This window comes from Tupaia chinensis, unplaced genomic scaffold, assembly GCF_000334495.1.
Source record: "Tupaia chinensis unplaced genomic scaffold, TupChi_1.0 Scaffold000270_1, whole genome shotgun sequence".
NCBI lineage: Eukaryota > Metazoa > Chordata > Mammalia > Scandentia > Tupaiidae > Tupaia > Tupaia belangeri.
This window is the reverse complement of record NW_006159750.1, coordinates 5103389-5120863: the sequence shown is the minus strand read 5'-3', so window position 1 is coordinate 5120863 and position 17475 is coordinate 5103389. Positions and strand designations below refer to the sequence as shown.

General features: G+C 47.2%; 1 protein-coding gene and 1 long non-coding RNA gene across 3 annotated transcripts in view; one reads left to right on the top strand and one right to left on the bottom strand.

Annotated features, from left to right (window-relative positions):
• Positions 1-12997, top strand: part of LOC114007977 (uncharacterized) — a 22148-nt gene extending 9151 nt beyond the window's left edge. The window contains exon 3 of the long non-coding RNA XR_003549545.1: positions 12474-12997. This is a non-coding gene — a long non-coding RNA (uncharacterized LOC114007977). The remainder of the gene's footprint in view (positions 1-12473) is intronic.
• Positions 3447-17475, bottom strand: part of ELAPOR1 (endosome-lysosome associated apoptosis and autophagy regulator 1) — a 102700-nt gene continuing 88671 nt past the window's right edge. Inside the window, exons 15-23 of one of the 2 annotated variants that reach the window (XR_334686.3) lie at positions 15692-15955; positions 14237-14410; positions 10218-10398; positions 9837-9933; positions 9250-9351; positions 6735-6861; positions 6477-6655; positions 5796-6004; positions 3447-4271 (exon numbers count right to left, since the gene is read on the bottom strand). Coding sequence is in view for 1 of the 2 variants with exons in the window: in XM_006149516.3 (XP_006149578.1) it covers positions 4203-4271; positions 5796-5961; positions 6477-6655; positions 6735-6861; positions 9250-9351; positions 9837-9933; positions 10218-10398; positions 14237-14410; positions 15692-15955 (1359 nt within the window). In the remaining variant the exon portion in view is untranslated. The remainder of the gene's footprint in view (positions 4272-5795; positions 6005-6476; positions 6656-6734; positions 6862-9249; positions 9352-9836; positions 9934-10217; positions 10399-14236; positions 14411-15691; positions 15956-17475) is intronic. The other variant, XM_006149516.3, reaches the window with a different exon arrangement.

Genomic DNA, 17475 nt, shown 5'->3' with positions numbered 1-17475 from the left:
CTCTCTCAAAAAAAAAAAAAAAAAAGATAACAGGAAAAGAAGAGAGGCCTCTTTGTAGGGTAAGAATTACCCTCATGTGGAACACCTGGTACTAGGGGCTGTTCAGACTGAGAAGTCTGTGAAATCCCAAACTCATCTACCAGAGAATTCTTCTTGGGAGTCAAGTGCCTATTTCTAGAACAAAACAAAGCAATGAAGCAGGACAGCCCAGCCATCCTGGGAAATGGTAGCTCCTTGGTGTCCTCTAGGAGTTTCTCCACATCTAGCATGTAATAGTCCACCTCATACCGAAAGAAACTCATTTTCCTTGGATTTGAGGTTATATTGCTACATGGCCTCATGCCATCCATGAGAAATGTGAGCTGGTAGGGAAGGAAACTAACCTACTAAGTGTTCTGTATGTTATGTCTTTGACTCTCACCCAGTCTTGGGAGGTAAGGTATCATTAGATGCATTTGATTTTTGTGGAAACTGAGGCTGTGGTTAGTGACTGACTCATCACAGGTGGTGAGAGGCTTCTAGCCCAGCTCATCTTGCTCCAGAGTCTATGCTCTTTCCTCTCTCTGGGGATCTAGAATCCTTCTCTTCAGTTTAAGCTTCAAGAAACCATTCCCCACTTGCCCATCCAGCCACCCAACCCATGTTCAAGAAAAACAATTCAAAAGGTATGTTTTTATTTTACACACAAAAATTGTGACATGCAATCCCCACCCCTTAACAAACTATAAACGCTTGGAATAGAAAGTAAAAAGGAAATCCATCCAGTCCTGATGAGACAAAAATTTGATTTCATAAAGCTGAAAAATCCATTATAAAGTCTCTGTTGTATAAATATAGTCCATCTTATCATTAATATAGAGTCAGAACAACAACAACAAAAGTTTTGTTGGCGTAAGAAATCCCCTGGTCCTTGGATGCATCACAGTCTTCACTTGTATTCCCAGTTAAATGTAGGTGATGACTATGGGATGGGAGGTACTGTGTGTTCTAGGACTCTTGGCAACCAAACTGGATGTAAATATTTCTCTCCTGAGCCTACACTTCCTCCCCCAGTACTGTATATACCACTGTAGCCCTGGATCAAGAGCTAAAGCTTGTCTTCCATAGAAAACTCAATATGTGTCTGCTCTAAAGTGGATGCATAACTATGTGTAGGTCAAATGCCGTTGAATTGTATGTTCAGCTGGAGGTATTGTTTGGCATTATATCTCCATAAAGCTGTTAATAGAATGTCTGATATGTCTAAGGTGCTAGTGGGGGGCAAAAGATGACTCCAACAGCAGTAACTCAGGAGGGTTCCTGACAGGCACAGGAAAGACCAGCAAAGTCAGTAGGGTAGGGCTAGAAAAAGGGAGGTACTTAAAGTATTATTACGGAATCAGGAGAGAATGCCCTGGGGGCACTCGAGATGTGAGATTAAAGAAACCAAATAAGTATGTACTTTCTCCTGCTGCTTCCAGAAAAGACTGAGCATTTCTGTGGTCTTTGTCACAGAAGAAGGTTATGCAGTGGGAGGGCAATGCCCAGTTGTCGCTGAGGCTATGTAAGACCTTAGACTGGGGCTTTGGAGCTATGGATCTGCATTTGTTGGAGAAATTCTTACATGGCCACAGGTTCTAAAGGCCTGACTTCCCTCCCACAAAAGGAGAGGAATTTGGATACCTGAAGAAAAGTTACTAGAGTTATTGAATGAGAGAGACGCCCTGCCATCACTGTTGCTGCTGATGGCCAGAAGTCACAGCATGGCTCAGTTCGCACTGACACTCAGTAAACCAATGCCAGGCAGCATCAGAGGAGCAAACCATTGTGTGGCAGACAAACCATGTAGAAGTACCAGCTCCGGGTTGGCCCCTGGTGGCTGGGGAAGCCAGATCCCAAAGTGATTGAACACACAGTTCAAATTCCAACCTGAAAAACACACTGGGAGTGCATGCCCCCAAATCCCAACTGGATGGAGAAATGGAGAAGAGATTGTGGCATGACTATACCCCATTGAGAGATGCTTTATCCTGCTCTCTCTCTCTCTCTCTCTCTGTCCCTGGCAAGCACATGTGTGCATCTTTAAAAAAAAAGGAAGAAAGAAAAAGACGCCATCTCCAGGCTGGTCCCACAGTACAGTGGTTAAGCCCTGTGCATTGGGAGCTGATCCCACGTGGCCAACCACAGCTTGAATTCTGGCCCTGCGGAGCTTGAAAAACAAGTCAAATACTTATTATATACGTGTGCCCAGAATCCTGGTGGAAAGGGACTGCAGCATGACCATGCCCCAGTGGGGGTGCTTTCTTCTCTCCTTCTTCTGTTTCCCTGGTGAGCATGCCTGCCCTATGGTAACCTCCTGCCCCACCCCCACACACAACCAAGCCAACCTAGCCTCCAATCTGTACGTACCATCTGGTCACCTAATTGTCACGGGAGCTAGGGCATGGGCACAGGCACAGACCATGAGCAAATGGGGCTTGACCAAGGGCTGGCCATTCTAGCTTAAAAGTGAAGGCGTGAGAATCACCAGCAGTTTAAAGAAAAAAGTAATTGAAAGTCTTGCTCTGGTTTTACCCGTTTTGGTACTTTAAGTCCATAAATTATAGTTGGTGTAAAAGTGAGGAGAAGGCAAACAGAATACACCCACTCTACTCACTTTTCTAAAGGGGTATTGCCAGAAGTTGGGATCGGAAGTCTTTCCAGCTTTTAAGCACATCAGAGAAATGAGAACAGGAACAAGGGAAGAATGGGGGATTTCAAGTAAGAGGTATTCTAGTTTAGTGAGCATCTTGTTACATTCCTCTAGTCTTCCCTCCTTGAAGACTGGTCTGGTTCTGCTGCTGGGATATGGGCCTGTAATTTAATAGATTTTTGTCCAACCTAGGAGTCCTTTATTCTGCAGCGGAGCGGATAAATTAAGCTTAGAAGCAGCCATCATGGCCACTTCAGGTCCATGCCACTGTGGCCTTGATGCTCCATATAGCCTCAAGAAAAGCTTGGCCTTCCTTTTGTTCTCTTCAAAATAAGATAATCTTGGGACCAGAGGGTGGCATAGTGGTTAAGGCGCTGGACTCCCACATGGTTGACCATGGCTCAAGACCCAGACCTGGCGGCTTAAAACTCATGCCAGATGTGTGTGTGGATGCCCAAAATCCTGAAAGGAAAGTGGAGGAGAAGGAATTGCGGTGTGGTCATCTTCCCTGGGAGGGTGATTTCTTACTTTCTCTCTTTCCATCTCTCTGTCTCTCCAGCGAGCGCATATGCCCTCTAGCAAAATCTCTAAAAAAAAATAGAGATTGTATTTGTCACATTTGTTCCAGATATGAGCCAAGTCCTTAGGACTGGGGCACTCAAGGATGGGGGATTTCCTTACTGGCAGGAGTTCGCCATATTTGTGGGTAAAAACCAGCAGAGGATAAGGCTGGAATATCTGGGTTTGGGGTTGACCTGGGTTTCTTTAGGGACACGGTAAATGGTTTAAAAATAATAATAAATAGGGGGGAAAAATCCACCCAAGATCTGGGCATTTTCTTGATAAATTTTTCCTTTGGCTTCAGTAAGAATATTGATCACGTAAGAGAAGGGAGTGAGGTACCTGATTTACAACAACGAAACAGAACACCCTTCCTCTTGCCTCTCTGTGCTTAGCAAGTCGTTTCTTACCCAAGCCTTACTCACTTTGCCCTCAGACTATCTGTTACACTGTCTGAGCCAGTGGTTTGGGAGCAATGAATCCAGGCTACCATGAAGACTGGCCATCAGGGAGCCCCAACACCCTCCTCATTCAGCCTCTCTCCTTAAGAGATCATGAGCTGAGGGCCTATGATCAGGAAGACTCTCTGATGTTTCTGCCCTTAAGTAAGAGGACGGACGAAGTAGTGTCTCCAGTTTAAAAGATAGAAATATGTTCAATCCAGAGCTGTAAGAATTATGGGCAGACAAAGCTACAGCTCTGGTGGCTGGACCGTTCTGAGAAAGGAGATGCGAGTAAGAGAACCATATACAAACGAAGTGTGGCTATATTTGGAAGGTTAGAGGCAAGCAGAAAGGAGGGTATGGGTACTCTATAAAAAACAAAGATCTGAAATTCAAACTTCTTAGGTTAAGGCCACAATGAAGAGATTGCCAGCAGTGGGTGTCGTGGGCTGCTGGCCCCCAAATCACCACAGGCTGGCACGGTAGTGTGCCAAGGGGAGGAGGCAGGAGAGGCAGGGCAGTGCCCCTCACAGGTCCATGTCAGGGCCTCCCGAGGAGGTCTTCAGCGGCACCGAGTCAAATCCGTCAGGGGTCCTCTGAAAGAGAGATGGTGACAGGAGCTGGCTGTTGGCACAGGGGCAAGTTTGGGGTACAAAGGGGAGAAATACAAAATGGATAATAGAAGAAACCCCTGTCGAATTCCTGTTGGGGGGTGGGGTGAAAACTCGGAAATGAGATACCCTCTATTTTTCTTGCTCCCTTCAGGGTCTGTCAGAAAATAAGGAAAACCTGGGACCCGCAGGTGGCGTGGTGGTTAAGTGCTGGACATTCCCACATGGCCAACTGAGGTTTGAGTCCCGGACCTGGTGGCACGTTTTCTCACTTTCCTTCTCTTCTCTCTGTGCGTCTCTCACTGGTCAAATGAAAATGAATGAATGAATAAATAAAATTAAATAAATAAATAATTAAAAAAAGAAAATAAAGAAAACCTTTATTTATTTTAGGGAAGTCTTTAAAAATCCTGTTTTGCAACTTAGCTGAATTCTAGAAGTCTCTGACAGATTCAAGGGTCTCAGGGTAAACTGTTCTCCCTTTGGTACAAAAACCGAAGGTCTAGGGCCAGGTGGTGGGAACTGCAGTAAAAGGCAATGCTCTGTGAAAATGACTCACGTGGGAGGGTTCCTGGTCTGTGTCCAAAGACCTCCCTGAGTACACCTGGTGCCTGTATGCCCGTCATCCAGGGCAGGCTGTCGATGGGGGGTAGATTGTGACATCGAGACACTTTTGGGGGTGCTATCTATCTCTCTTGCTTATGGGATAAATAAATAAATAAACTTAAAATAAAATTTAAAGTCCAAGGAGGCCGAAAGAGTCACCCTGGTTGGTCAGCACAAAGGAACAAGACTTAACCACCATCCTTTCTTCACCCTCCTTCCAGTCCTGGCCTTCCTCCTACCACCTCCCTAGACACGCCCGTTTGGATGAGCTGGTGCAGGGCAGCAGTCAGGCGGTGCACTGGCAGAGGGGGGCTGTAGAGGGCAGCCCTGGAGCAGTTGCCTGATGCTCTCGGCTGGCCCCACGCCCAGCACCGGCATTGTCTGCACTGCATTTATGAGCTTCACACTCATTCAGCTGCCCACACAGAGCCAGCTCTCCCAGCTCAGAATTGCTCAGTGGTGAACAGCCCAGGCTTAGCTATGATTCCGTCCCCAAAGCACCAGGCCCAGACACCTAGGGGATAGCACCCTCCCCTGGTCAAAGGAGAGCTTCACCTCTGCTAGAGATCACCTTTTCTCCCCTCCACAAAGAAGGAAGGGTTTATGATTCTAACAGCATGACTGGTCCAGCACTCTGTCTAGGCCATGGAGTGCATGCTGGAAGAGAAGGAGCCTGATCCAGAGCAGCCTTGGGCCCCAGGAGGGAAAGTTTTGGTGTGGGAATACCAAGAAGGCAGCACTTAGGATTTTTGGGGTGGAGGATTAGAACAGAGTGGGGAGTGGGGAGTGGGGAGTGGAGAGCAGAGGAGCCATCTCTGAACAGTGCAGCACATGGAGGGTCCTCGGACTGGAGTCTTCTCCAGCCCACCAGGCTGCCCTCACTGCACTGGCTGAGCCACCTACCTTGGAGGTGAATGATTTGATCTTCCCGAAGAGTGACTTCTTGCTGGTAAAGATGAGGTCATCTTCCACATCCTCTCCTTCCATGATGGCACAGCTGTCCGCCGCAGGCAGGTCGCAGTCCTTGAGCGTGGCGTTCATCACCAGCTTGGAGTACTTGTACTCTAGTCTGTGCATCGGGGGTGGGAAAGACAAGACACCAGAACACGAGCCTAAGGAGGAGAGCGGGAGAGCTTGGGCTGTCAGTGTATCCTCCCGCCACGGGGAAGGAAGCCGAAGCACAGCGGGAGGGTTTCAGGGCAGGGTCTGTAGAAGGTATCTTGGCTCTCGGTTTGGTGATCTTCATTCCTTAGGGCTGGCTGTTTTTGTGATCACGGAGCATAACAGAAATATTGAAATCCTGATGTTGTTACTTGTACTGTTAGTAATAACAACACGTGTGTGATACGTTTGCTTTGGTTTTGAGAAGCTAGCAGCCATTTACAGACTTGGTATATCCCCCCTGTCCAGGAGTCAGAATGACAAAGCCACACACAGGATATGTGGTCTCTGGCCAGGGACATGGAGTCTGTGGCCAATGCCACAGAGAGAAGACCAGTCATTTATACTCTCAGATGTTCTTCCTGCCCAATAATCCAACCCTTGTCCACCCCTAAACTCCAACCCTCTCTCTCCCCCATGTACTTTTGATTCTTTTTCCAAAAGTAGCAGGTCAAGACTGTGAGCAGGATGGCAGTACAGGTGCCTGCAGAGATGCCCACTTTCAGCCAGAAATCTATCGTTTTGCAGATGGTGACCCTCTGTTCAGGCAGGGAGATGCCACCAGCGCAGAACTTCGGTTCTCGCCACACATACGTCGTCTTCTGTTGGGGGGCAAAACAAGGAATTCAGACCTCACATTCCCTTCTCTCCTGGGAAGTCCCCAGTTAGAGGGACACCTACCTGTATCCCCGCCACACAGCTGCTGACGAATGTGTGGTAGTCAGCGGCAGAGCAGAGTGGGCAGGCGGCCACGCTCTCCCATAGGAAGTGGAAGTTACAGCCGTCGCAGGTCCCATCGGAACACGTGCTAGCGAAGCAGAAAGGAGACCTGAGCTCTCACTCACTGGACAGATGGGGAAGACCTGGGTGGAGGGCTGTTGTCTCATCACTTCCTGACTCAGCCCCTCCCTGCACAAACTACCAGGAGGCTTCCAACTAGTTCTTTTTTTCCTTGTTCGTGATAGAGAGAGAAAGGAGGGGAGCACCCTCCACAGCATCTGATCACACCCCATCCCCTCCTCCAGCCCTCCAGCCCATCAGATTTCAGGCACTAGTGCACATATGCAGAGTGTTTTAGGGCTGAGCAGGCAAGGGATTTGAACCATAGTCGCCATGTGGGATACAGTTTCTCTTGAGCAGCTCATTACTGATGTGCCATGCCACTGAGCTGGCCCCCCACTAGTTCTTAAGATAGGTCTCGACTTCTAATTTCCTAATGATAAGAAACCTTTCCAGCCTCCTCTGGGCTCTTCCCTCTCTACCTATTTATGTTCTGCCGACATTAGGGGAGAACCAGTGTATGGTGTCTGTGTTGTCACATGGCAGCCCCAGCAAGTCCTCAGAGACTCCTGTCCTTGCTGGACATGTGACATATTGCAATAGCCACACTGATGCAGCTTCCGGGGGTGAGATTGCAGTCGAGGCCTGGCGCTCAGGAATGGACTTCAGGTCATGGATGTCTGTTACGCACTTTACTGTGATGTTTATAACAGCACCATCAGCAGTACGCTCTGATACCACTGCCAGGTCAAGATACCCTGCTTGTTCCCCATCTCCCTAGTAGACTGTTGTTAGGAACAGCACTTCCTGAACTGTCTTCCTCAAGACACTAATGCCCACCAAGATGTTAGTGGGCAGGGGCCAGCCCCATAGCCTACTAGTTAAGGTAACTCGTTCCCACGTGGCCGACAGTGATTTTAGTTCTGGGCCTGGCGACTTGAAAAACATGCTAAGTGCATGTGCGTATGTGCCCCAAATCCCAACAGGTTGGAGGAAGATAGGAGAATGGATTGCATATGACAATGTCCCATTGGGAGGAGGTACTTTCTACCTCTCTCTCTGTCCCTGTGGTGAATGCACATGTCCTCTGACAATAAAAGAGAGAGAGAGAAAGAGAGAGATGTTGATCGGTGGGCCAGCATGCTAGCATAGCAGTTAGGTACAGAGGAAGCCAGATCCCCTATGGGTAACAAAGTCAAGTCCTAGCCAGTCCGACTGAAAAACACTCTGAGGGGACCAGCAGATGGCATAATGGTTATGTCCTTGGACTCCCATGTGGTCGACCACAGTTTGTGTCCTAGACCAGGCGGCTTAAAACTCACACCCAGCGTATGTGCATGCATGCCCAAAATCCCGAGAGAAGAACAGAAGAGAAGGGATTGTGGTGTAGCCATCTCCCCTGGGGATGATTGCTCACTTTCTGTCTGTCTGTCCAGTGAATGCAGAAAAAAAAAAAAAGGAAAAGAAAACATGCTGGGTGCCTAGGACCCTGATGGGATGGAGAAGTGGAGGAAAAACTATTGTGATGTGACCAAGCTCCATTGAGGAGGGGTTCTCTCTCTCTCTCTCTCCCACCTGCCCTGTGAAAGGAGCTAGGCATGGTGATGTGTGACTGTAGTCCCAGCTGGGAGACTGAGGCAAGAGGATCAAGGATGTTAGGAGGCGCCTGGTGTCCTGTGGTCATCTTGTTAGAAACTTGTCTACTTAGTGCACTCAGCTATTAGGTCTTTCAGTTACAGAGAGTGCAAGGGTCCCTAAACCTTTACCAGTCCTAATAACAGCCAAATATGCGAGAAGTCCTGAAGTCTCATTGCCTCATTCAGTTCTCAAATCAACACCACTAGGGGCCTTATTGTTATGATCGATTTATGCATAAGGAAAAAGAAGCCTGGAGAAGGTAAGAACCATATCCATAATAACAGTGGGAGAGGCCAGTAGGTAGTATGGTGGTTAAGGGGCTAGACTCCCACATGACTGAGCATGGTTCGAGTCTCGGACCTGGCAGCTTGCTTTCTCACTTTCCTTCTCTCTTGCTGTCTCTCTCTGATCAACTTCAAAAATATATATATAAAAAATAATGACAATGAATGAAATTAAATTTTAAAATTTCTTTTTTAAAAAAATAAAATAACAGTGAGCAAGGGGAGAAGCAGATTCAAATCTGACTCAGTCAAGCCATTAGCCACTATGCTGTGGCTGCCACCATGGTAGTCTAGCTTTGATTCTACTTTTTCCCCCATCCTTGCCACCTGAAGACTGAGGGTCTGAGATCATGTTTGTGCCCCCAAGAGCCCACTGTAATGAATCTCAAATTATTTTCTCATTTGCTGGTTTTTAGTGATCTCTGGATCTTGGGATGGAATGAGTCCAACAAAGGGAGACTTCAGCCTTTCTTACATCCCTTTGTAAGGTTTACCTTGGCAGCAGCAGACTTCCAGGGGCAGCTTTCAGTGGATTGCATCTGACACGGATCGTGGTTGACCTCCCAGAACTGCAGGCCTGGGTCACGTCATTGGACCTACAGAGAAAACCCACCCCCATGTGGGGAGTGAGTCACTCACCTGTATCATTGGAGAGTCCCTAAGTGGAGTCAGCATTGAATAATTCCCTCACTGGGAAAGTCAGAACTTGGTTCTAGCCTGACACACTCAGGGAGTACATGGGCCATGGAGAGGGTGGGATCAGGATACCTAGTCAAGGGGGAAATGCACTGGTTTAGGGGAATAGCACAGCTCATGTATCCTGCAGGCTCCTTTGGCTGGAAAGGAAGTCCACAGCAGACCATCCAATATATCTCCCTGCTCCCTGCAGACCTGTCCTAGCAACACCTAAGAAGGTGGAATCAGGGAACTCCCAGCCTATAGCTATCATGCCTGGGCAGCTCTTCTCAACCTCAGGCATGTTCTGGCTTGAAAAGGAGTAGGTACTAGAGAGGGAGGGATGCAACAGAGATTGTGGAGGAGCCTACGTTTCACTCGGATTAGCCTGGCCTCTTGTCTTCACCTATAAAAGAAGATCACGTCCGGTAGTTCCAAGGACTCCGGGTGGAAAAGTTCAGCTGGGGAGGTGATTCCATCCAGAGTCATATCTGTTGTCACCCCTGCCAAATTAGAGCTCCGAATTAGTTCTCACTGGTAACATCAGCAGGCAGCCCTGTCAGTTCATTTGGTATCCGTCACAGCCAGCCTTACTTCATCTCCTCACATCCCCCAGTGGCTCGTGAAAGGGTGAACCAAAGGTTTGTCCAAGGCCGAGGGGCACTTACACACAGAGAACAGAGGTCGGGGGTCCGGCCCTTCTTATGAGACATGCTCCCTCCCAGCCCACTAGCCTCACTCTTGCACACACACACTCCGGTGAGGCTGGAGCAGCTGAGATACTCACCAATAAGTCGATCCGCAAGGCTAACAGGTTGTGAGGACACCCCAGCCTTGTAGCCTGTCACCTCTGAGGGGATGATGACAGCCTGGCAGACATAGGCTGTGATGGATTTGGAGAAACCTGACTCACCCTCGGGGATCCGGAGGTCAGTGACATTGTCAGTGCACACAGACATTTTCTTCCCCTGCTCGAGGTAGAGGGGAGGCGATTGAGGAGGAAGTGGGAAGAAAGAAGCAAATGGTCACAGAGGAATTCCCAAAAGGCCAGTTTTCCACATCTAAAATTTTAGACTCCCAAGTGGAATGATTCATCCTGGATCTAATGACAAGATAGACTTAAATTAAAAACAAACAAACAAAAGAGCTAAAAATAAAGCCTGACTGTCCTAGTTTTGGGAACTCCGGCCCCCAGTTCTTTTGCATGCTTGGAGTCACCTGCGAGCCCTATATGAGCAGGGCTGTGCTGGCAACTGGAGTTCTAACCTACCAGCCCACTAGTTAAGGGTCCTTCCTTGTCCTAATCAATATTCTAGACAGAAACTAAAATTATGTAACTGATTCCTGAAATCAGTGAAATGCATTTGATGTTCCATGATTCTACCATGTTTGGAAGCATTTTCCACATACAGACAGCTTCCAAGGGCTGAAACAGACCCCATAACCAAACCCCCTGCCTTGAGATAGGATGCCTAGAGACAGCTAGAACCTATTGCAGAAGCCAGATGGTGGTCCAGCAGTAATGTAATGCTACTCAAGGCAATCCCACATGGAAAGGTTCTCAGTTCAAGTCTGGAGACCTCCCTTAATGTGCTGCACATGTGTGTGCCCCTGATCCGGGCTGGCTGAAGCCTGGGAGTGAATTGTGACATTAAGATCTTGTTGGAGGGGGACCAGAAGATGGCATAAAGGTTATGTCACTGGACTCTCACATGGCCAACCACAGTTCAAGTCCTGGACCCAGTAACTTGAAACTCATGCCAGTCCCATATGAGTGCATACCCAAAAGCCCAAGAAGAGAATGGATGATTGTGGTGTGACCATCCCCCCAAGGGGGTGATTTCTCACTGTCTCTCTGGCAAGTGTACTTGTCCAAAAATCTCTCTTTCAAAAAAAAGATCTCGTTGGAGATGCTTTCTATCTCTCTCTTGCTCATGGAAGAAAGAAATAAAGAAACTTAAAGAAAAACCTATTTCATTAAACAAGCAAACATGAACCAAGAAAAGGAAGTTTGCCTTTTCCCAGTCTTTTTTTTTTTTTTTTTCTGGAGAGTACATGTATTTGCCAGCAAAAGACAGAAAGAGAGATGGAAAGTGACTACCCTTCATGAGGAATGACCATGCCGCAATCCCTTCTCCATTTCTCCTTTCGGGATTTTGAGCACGCATGCACATGCACCTGGGGTGTTTTTCAGGCCACTGGGTCTATAACTCAAACTACGTAATTGGCTATGTTGGATCCAGCTGCCTTCATCAGCATGCCGCTGTTGGCCCTCTCCAGGCTTTTATGACTCACTGTGTAGAAATCTGGAAGTGTGTGGGAGTTGAGGCTCTTTCCTTGAATTTTTATAATAGAGGTTAAGACATTGTCCCTTAAAGAATGTTAAGTTTGGGCCAGATGGTGGCATATTGGTAACGCAGTGCTCTGTGACACTGGACCACACACGAAGGTCCTGGGTTTGCATCCTGGGACTTCCCTGTCCATGCCAGTAGCATGTGTGCATGTTCATGATCTGGGCAGGTGGAAGCTGGCGCTGGATCATGGTATGAGGACTTTGTTGAGGCTGCCTTTCTCTCTCTATCCCTTTCTTACAGAGAATACATAAATGAATGAACTTTACAAGAGGAGTGTTGGGTCAGCCAGTGGCGTGATAGTTAAGGTGGCTGGATCCCACATGGCTGACTGTGTGGGTCAAGTCCCAGAGGTGGCTTGAAAAAATATGCTGGGTGTGTGTTTGTTTGTGCCCTAAATCCAGAGAGGAAAATGGAGAAGAAGGCACTGTGGCATGGCCTAACCCTAGCTCTCGGGGGATAAGTTATCATTTCCTCTCTCTCTCTCTCTCTCTCCGATGAGTGCATGTACCTTACAGCAAATTTTAAAAAAATATAGTAAATTTACAGAATATCAATATGTAACTTTGCTAATATAAAATTAGTTGTCCGATATTTTAAATTTAAGCAGAATAAGTACTTAGAATGTAACATTTTAATGTTATAATTTTTGTTGTAAATGGAGTTAAATTTGGCACCTCTTTTTCTTCTAGATTGTAAGAAGTAGATAAAGAACTCAAGAACAGAAGGAAATTTCTACATTATAATAAAGCAAAGAGTTATTTTGTCTTTGAACTGAGGATCTATACTGTGACTGTACGCAGTAAGCATTTCTGAAAAAGAATAAAAGAGAAAAGAAAAAAAGAAGACGGTCTACCCAAATCCCTCCTCCTCTCCCAGCCCGGTGAATGAGACTGTCCCTACACAGGGCTTGTTTTCATTGGTGTCTTTCCTGAGTTATCACTCCCAGTCACTTCTGAGGCTTCACTGTAGCGCTTCAAAGAATTCTAACAAGATAGAGGTACCTAGCTCTGTTCTTGCATGGACTAGTTTATTTGATACGTTCTCCATGCAAACACACATCATCGTCTTCACATGCTGCAGAAGGTGGTGGATGCCAGGCTGTGCCACCATGCAGAGCCACAGACTGAATGCCCAAGACACGCTTTCGTTTCTAATATTTGAAATGACTGCTAATCATGGCTTGTTTGTAATTTAGTCAAGTGCAGCAGTGGAGGGATTTATCCTTATTTCTGGTTTTGAATTTTAATTAATTAATTAATTTTGTAAGTAAAAGAGAGTACTCCCAATAGGGTCCTGATGCCATGATCCATGCCTCACCCCCCCACCCCATTTCATCCAGCCCTGGGTTACAGGCATACACATGTCTGGAGAACTCTGGGAGGTTTCCAGATGCAAACCCAGAACCTTCCCATGAGCGTCAGCTTCACAGAGCATCACAGGGTTTTTTTGTTTTGCACTTTGCTAGAGGGTGTGTGAGCTTGACTGAGAAAGAGGGAGAACGGAGCAAGTTCCTCCCCCCACCTCCGACCCCCACCCCATGGAGGTTGGCCATGAGGCAATCCCTTCTCCTCCACTCTCATTTAATGATTTGGCCATGCCTGGTATATTTCACAAGCTGCTGGGGCTGGGATTCGAACTGTGCAGTTGACCACATGGGATCCAGCTATCCTAACCACTAGGCTGTCCCCCCTTCTCACTTTTTCCTTTTAGACTTATGTCTTCCATGAATGGGAGAGACAGAGACAGAGATAAAGCACCCAATGGAGTCTGGACTCTGATCCTTCTCCGATATTGTGCAGTGTGGATGGTGGGCTCACACCTGGCTGGTGTACACCCTGGAGACAGGTTTCCAGACATGAGCAAGCAACCTTCCCTCATGATTTGGCTCACAGAGCATCACGTTTTACTGCTGCGCCACTGTCTAGCCCTGCTTTTGAATTTTTAATCCAGAACATTTGCAGCAGCATGAAATGGTTGATGGTGACAGTCCTTCCTTAGATGGTGACAGTCTTTCCTTATCTTATAAAGTCTTTGATGTTACTTTCTTTTGTACTGTCAGCAAAGATATATGATGAAGTGAGAACTGCATATTTTATGCAGCCTCTAGAAAACAAGTGACAAATGCAGTGATTACTGAAGATTGCATTTTTAAGGAAGCGGGGTGTGGTGGAAATGATCTCCAATTCCATTTATATATATAAATTCATTCTGAGGGAATAAAGGTTCAAGGAAGAATAAAGGGACACCTTATTTGAAACATTTTTATTTTCCTAAATGTTTATAATCTAGATGATCTAATTCTAGGGAGGGAAGTCCTCAGGGAGAATTATAATCATTTTAAAAACGCTGTCATTCCTTGACCCTCAGCTGCCTGGAGGTTCTCTATTTTTCTGTCCTTCTGTCCACTGGCTTCCCCTATTCAGCTCTCACCCTGTCAACCTGTATCCCTTACCTGGTTTCCACAGAGACTGAAGGTAAAGTGGTGGAAATATTTCAGCCCTTTGGAAGTGAAGCTTGGCCCTCCAGACAGAGAAGAAGTGTTGGCCAAAGCTGAGAAGTTGTAGTCGAAAGTCCTGGCTGGAGTGTTGCGTGAGAAGGTGCAGTCGTTGTAGCACAGAGAGTGGATCTAGGGGAGAGGGCTCAGGTCAGGCTGGATGTGGGGGACTGCAGCAAGGGGTGGCAGCTTTCTCCCCAGCCTGGTCCAGCCCAAAAGAGGTGAGAGAGAAGGAAGAAAGGATTAGGGGTGGACACAAAAAGAAACAAAATAGGCACTAGTGGCCTCTGTAGAGCCCAGCCGTTCAATTATTAGTACACACGGTGTTCTCGCCCCAATCTGCTATTTTTCAGAAGGCAGTTTGGTCAAGTCCTGTGGCCTTGCCCTTTGCCTATGTTACAGAGCCCTCTCAAGACATAGATGACCCTTTGTACTTTCACGCAGAGGACAATGAGGTACTGTCCAGGAGGATGTCCAGGATTTCAAAAGAGAAACTACAAGTCTTGCCTAAAGGCCAGTGTTTAAAACTGCTTCCTCTTTCTCAGGTGCTTTGTAGGAAACAACTTCTAAGGGGCTGGCCTTCCCGTAAACTCCTTAGTTTCTGTTTCGGGGTCCTATTTCAGCTAGTTTCTGTTTCAGGGTCCTCTTTCAGCCTCAGGATTATACAGCTGTCACCCCCTCCACACCAGCAGAGGGAGCTCCAGGGGAAGAAGGCCGTGGCAAAAGTCCGGGGCGGTGGAGAGGTTGCCGGCAGTGGGGTCACTGCACTTATGGATGTGAATAGTGCTTTACAGGTGTACGTCTGTATGGTTTTCAGTAAAGAACAAATTCATTTAAAAGCTTGAGTATCTAAGAGCTTTTAGTCACCCCTACTTTCTCAGATGCAGTAAGTACATGGAAGAGCAGCACTGTTTTCTTTCCACTTTAGAAAGAAATCCTTATGCCTGTAAGCCTGAGAAGCTACTGGGATAGAAAACAGCAATGCCAGTTCACTCCGTGCCCCAGCCAAGGTTGGGCGAACATCCCAAAGCAGAGTGAGCAAGTTCCCATGGTAACGGGCTGGATTGGACTAGGCCAAATTGGAGCCACAGGCCTCCTGCTATTCCTTCCCTCAGGTCTCTGCAGATGCCAAACAACCCTCTGGACAAGATGGTCACGATCTCCCTTGCCCCTCAACTGAAGGGAAACTTGGCCTTGACTGAGTCCTTGGACAGTGGACATCAATTCCTACTGCTGAGAACTCAGCACCTGCAGTCATGGCCTGGCTGGGTGCCCTCGAGGACTCCACCCTGGGAGCATGTCGGGGAGCACTTGGGTATCAGCCCTTAGAGAACCCCCCCAGGACCTAGCACCCTCTGAGCTCATCCAACCAGGGGCCATGGCTGGAGTGCACAGCAGGCTGCTGGCTGGCACCTCATTGTTCTTGGTCCCTGGACCACAGGGTGTGCAGGCCTGGGCGCCGTAAGGCTGGTGGGCTCTCAGGATTGTGTTGGAAGGGCAGGAGTGGCAGGTCCCTGAATCTCGGTCGATGTAGTAACCAGCGGGACAAGAGGTGCAGGAGGAGCCCAGGCCAGAGGCTTCCAGGGCACAGGGACGGCAGTAGGAGGCCACTCCGCCCATGACATTGGTGATATTGATGGAGTAGATCTTGGCAACGTCATTGGTGTACCTTCTGCCCTGGAGACAAGGAAACAAGAGAGTGAAGGGCTGAGACCTCTGGAAACAGCAAAGTACTTCTTAATTCTACCTTTTATTCTATCATACTTGAGAAAATCTTAGACACATTGTTCTCTTTTTTTAAAAAATTCTTTATTTTATTTTAATGTATTATTATTATTATTAAGTTTGCTATAGGGCATGTGTGCTCACCAGAGACACACACACACACACACACACACACACACAAAGAGAGAAAGCAAACCACCAGGTTCGGGATTCGAACCATGGCCAGCTATGTGGGAGTCCAGAGCCTTAACCATCACACCACCTCCTGGCCCCCATTCTTCTCTTTTTATTCATATAACAGTGGCTTTTTTTTTTGGAGAGGTTTTTGCTATAGGGTGTGTGCATTCGCCGGAAAGACAGAGAGAGACCAAGAGACAGAAGCGAGAAATCACCCCCAGGGGGGATGGCCATGCCGCAGTCCCTTCTCCTCCACTCTCCTCTCGGGATCTTGGGCATGCATGCACATGCGCCCGGCATGAGTTTAAGCCACCCAGTCCAAGTCTTGGTTGACTACATGGGAGTTCAGCAACATAGCCATTATGCTAACTGCTGGTCCCAGCAGTGGCTTTTTATGTACTTTATGTATATATTTTATATGTTTTATGTCTTTTTATATATATATATTTTTTGCCAGAGAGCTCCTGTGCTTTCCAGAGAGAAACAGGGAGACAGAGAGAAAGGGAAGTAGAAAAGCAGGGAAAGGGAACCAAGAGTTAGCGTAATGGCTATGTCGCTGGACTCCCACGTAGTCGACCGCGGTTCGTGTCCCGGACCCGGTGGCTTAAAACTCACGCCGGGCGCGTGTGCGTGCGTGCCCAAGATCCCGAGAGGAGAATGGAGGAGAAGGGATTGCGGCGGCGTGACCATCCCCCCTGGGGGGTGATTTCTCGCTTTCTGTCTCTATGTCTCTCTCTGTCTGTCTGGCGAGCGCACGCGCCCTACAGTGAAAATCTCTAAAAAAAAAAAAAAAAAAAGAAAAGCAGGGAAAAAAGGAAATAAGAAATAGGAAAAAGCGTCTCCCAATGGGGTGTGGTCACACCATAATCCCTTCTCCACTTTTTCCAGCCTGTCAGGATTTTGGACATGCACCACACACATGCACCAAACATGTTTTCCAAGCCTCCAGGTTCAGGATTTAACCCCATTATAACAACAGTGAGATTGGCTTCCTCAACTACTAGCCACAGAGCTGATCCCATTTTATGTCATTTAAAACAAGACTGAAGCACATTAAATGATGCAAAAAATATTGAGTACCATGAGGGAAATATGCAATACATACTGTTATATGAAAATAAACAGATCATTTCCTCATAAAAGAAAAAAAAAGTATTTGTAGAGAAATAAAGGCTACATAGAAAATTCTCTCAATGATTTTTTTTTTTTTGAGAGTTTTTTTTTTTTTTTTTTTTTTTTCACTATAGGGCGCGTGCGCTCGCCAGACAGACAGAGAGAGACATAGAGACAGAAAG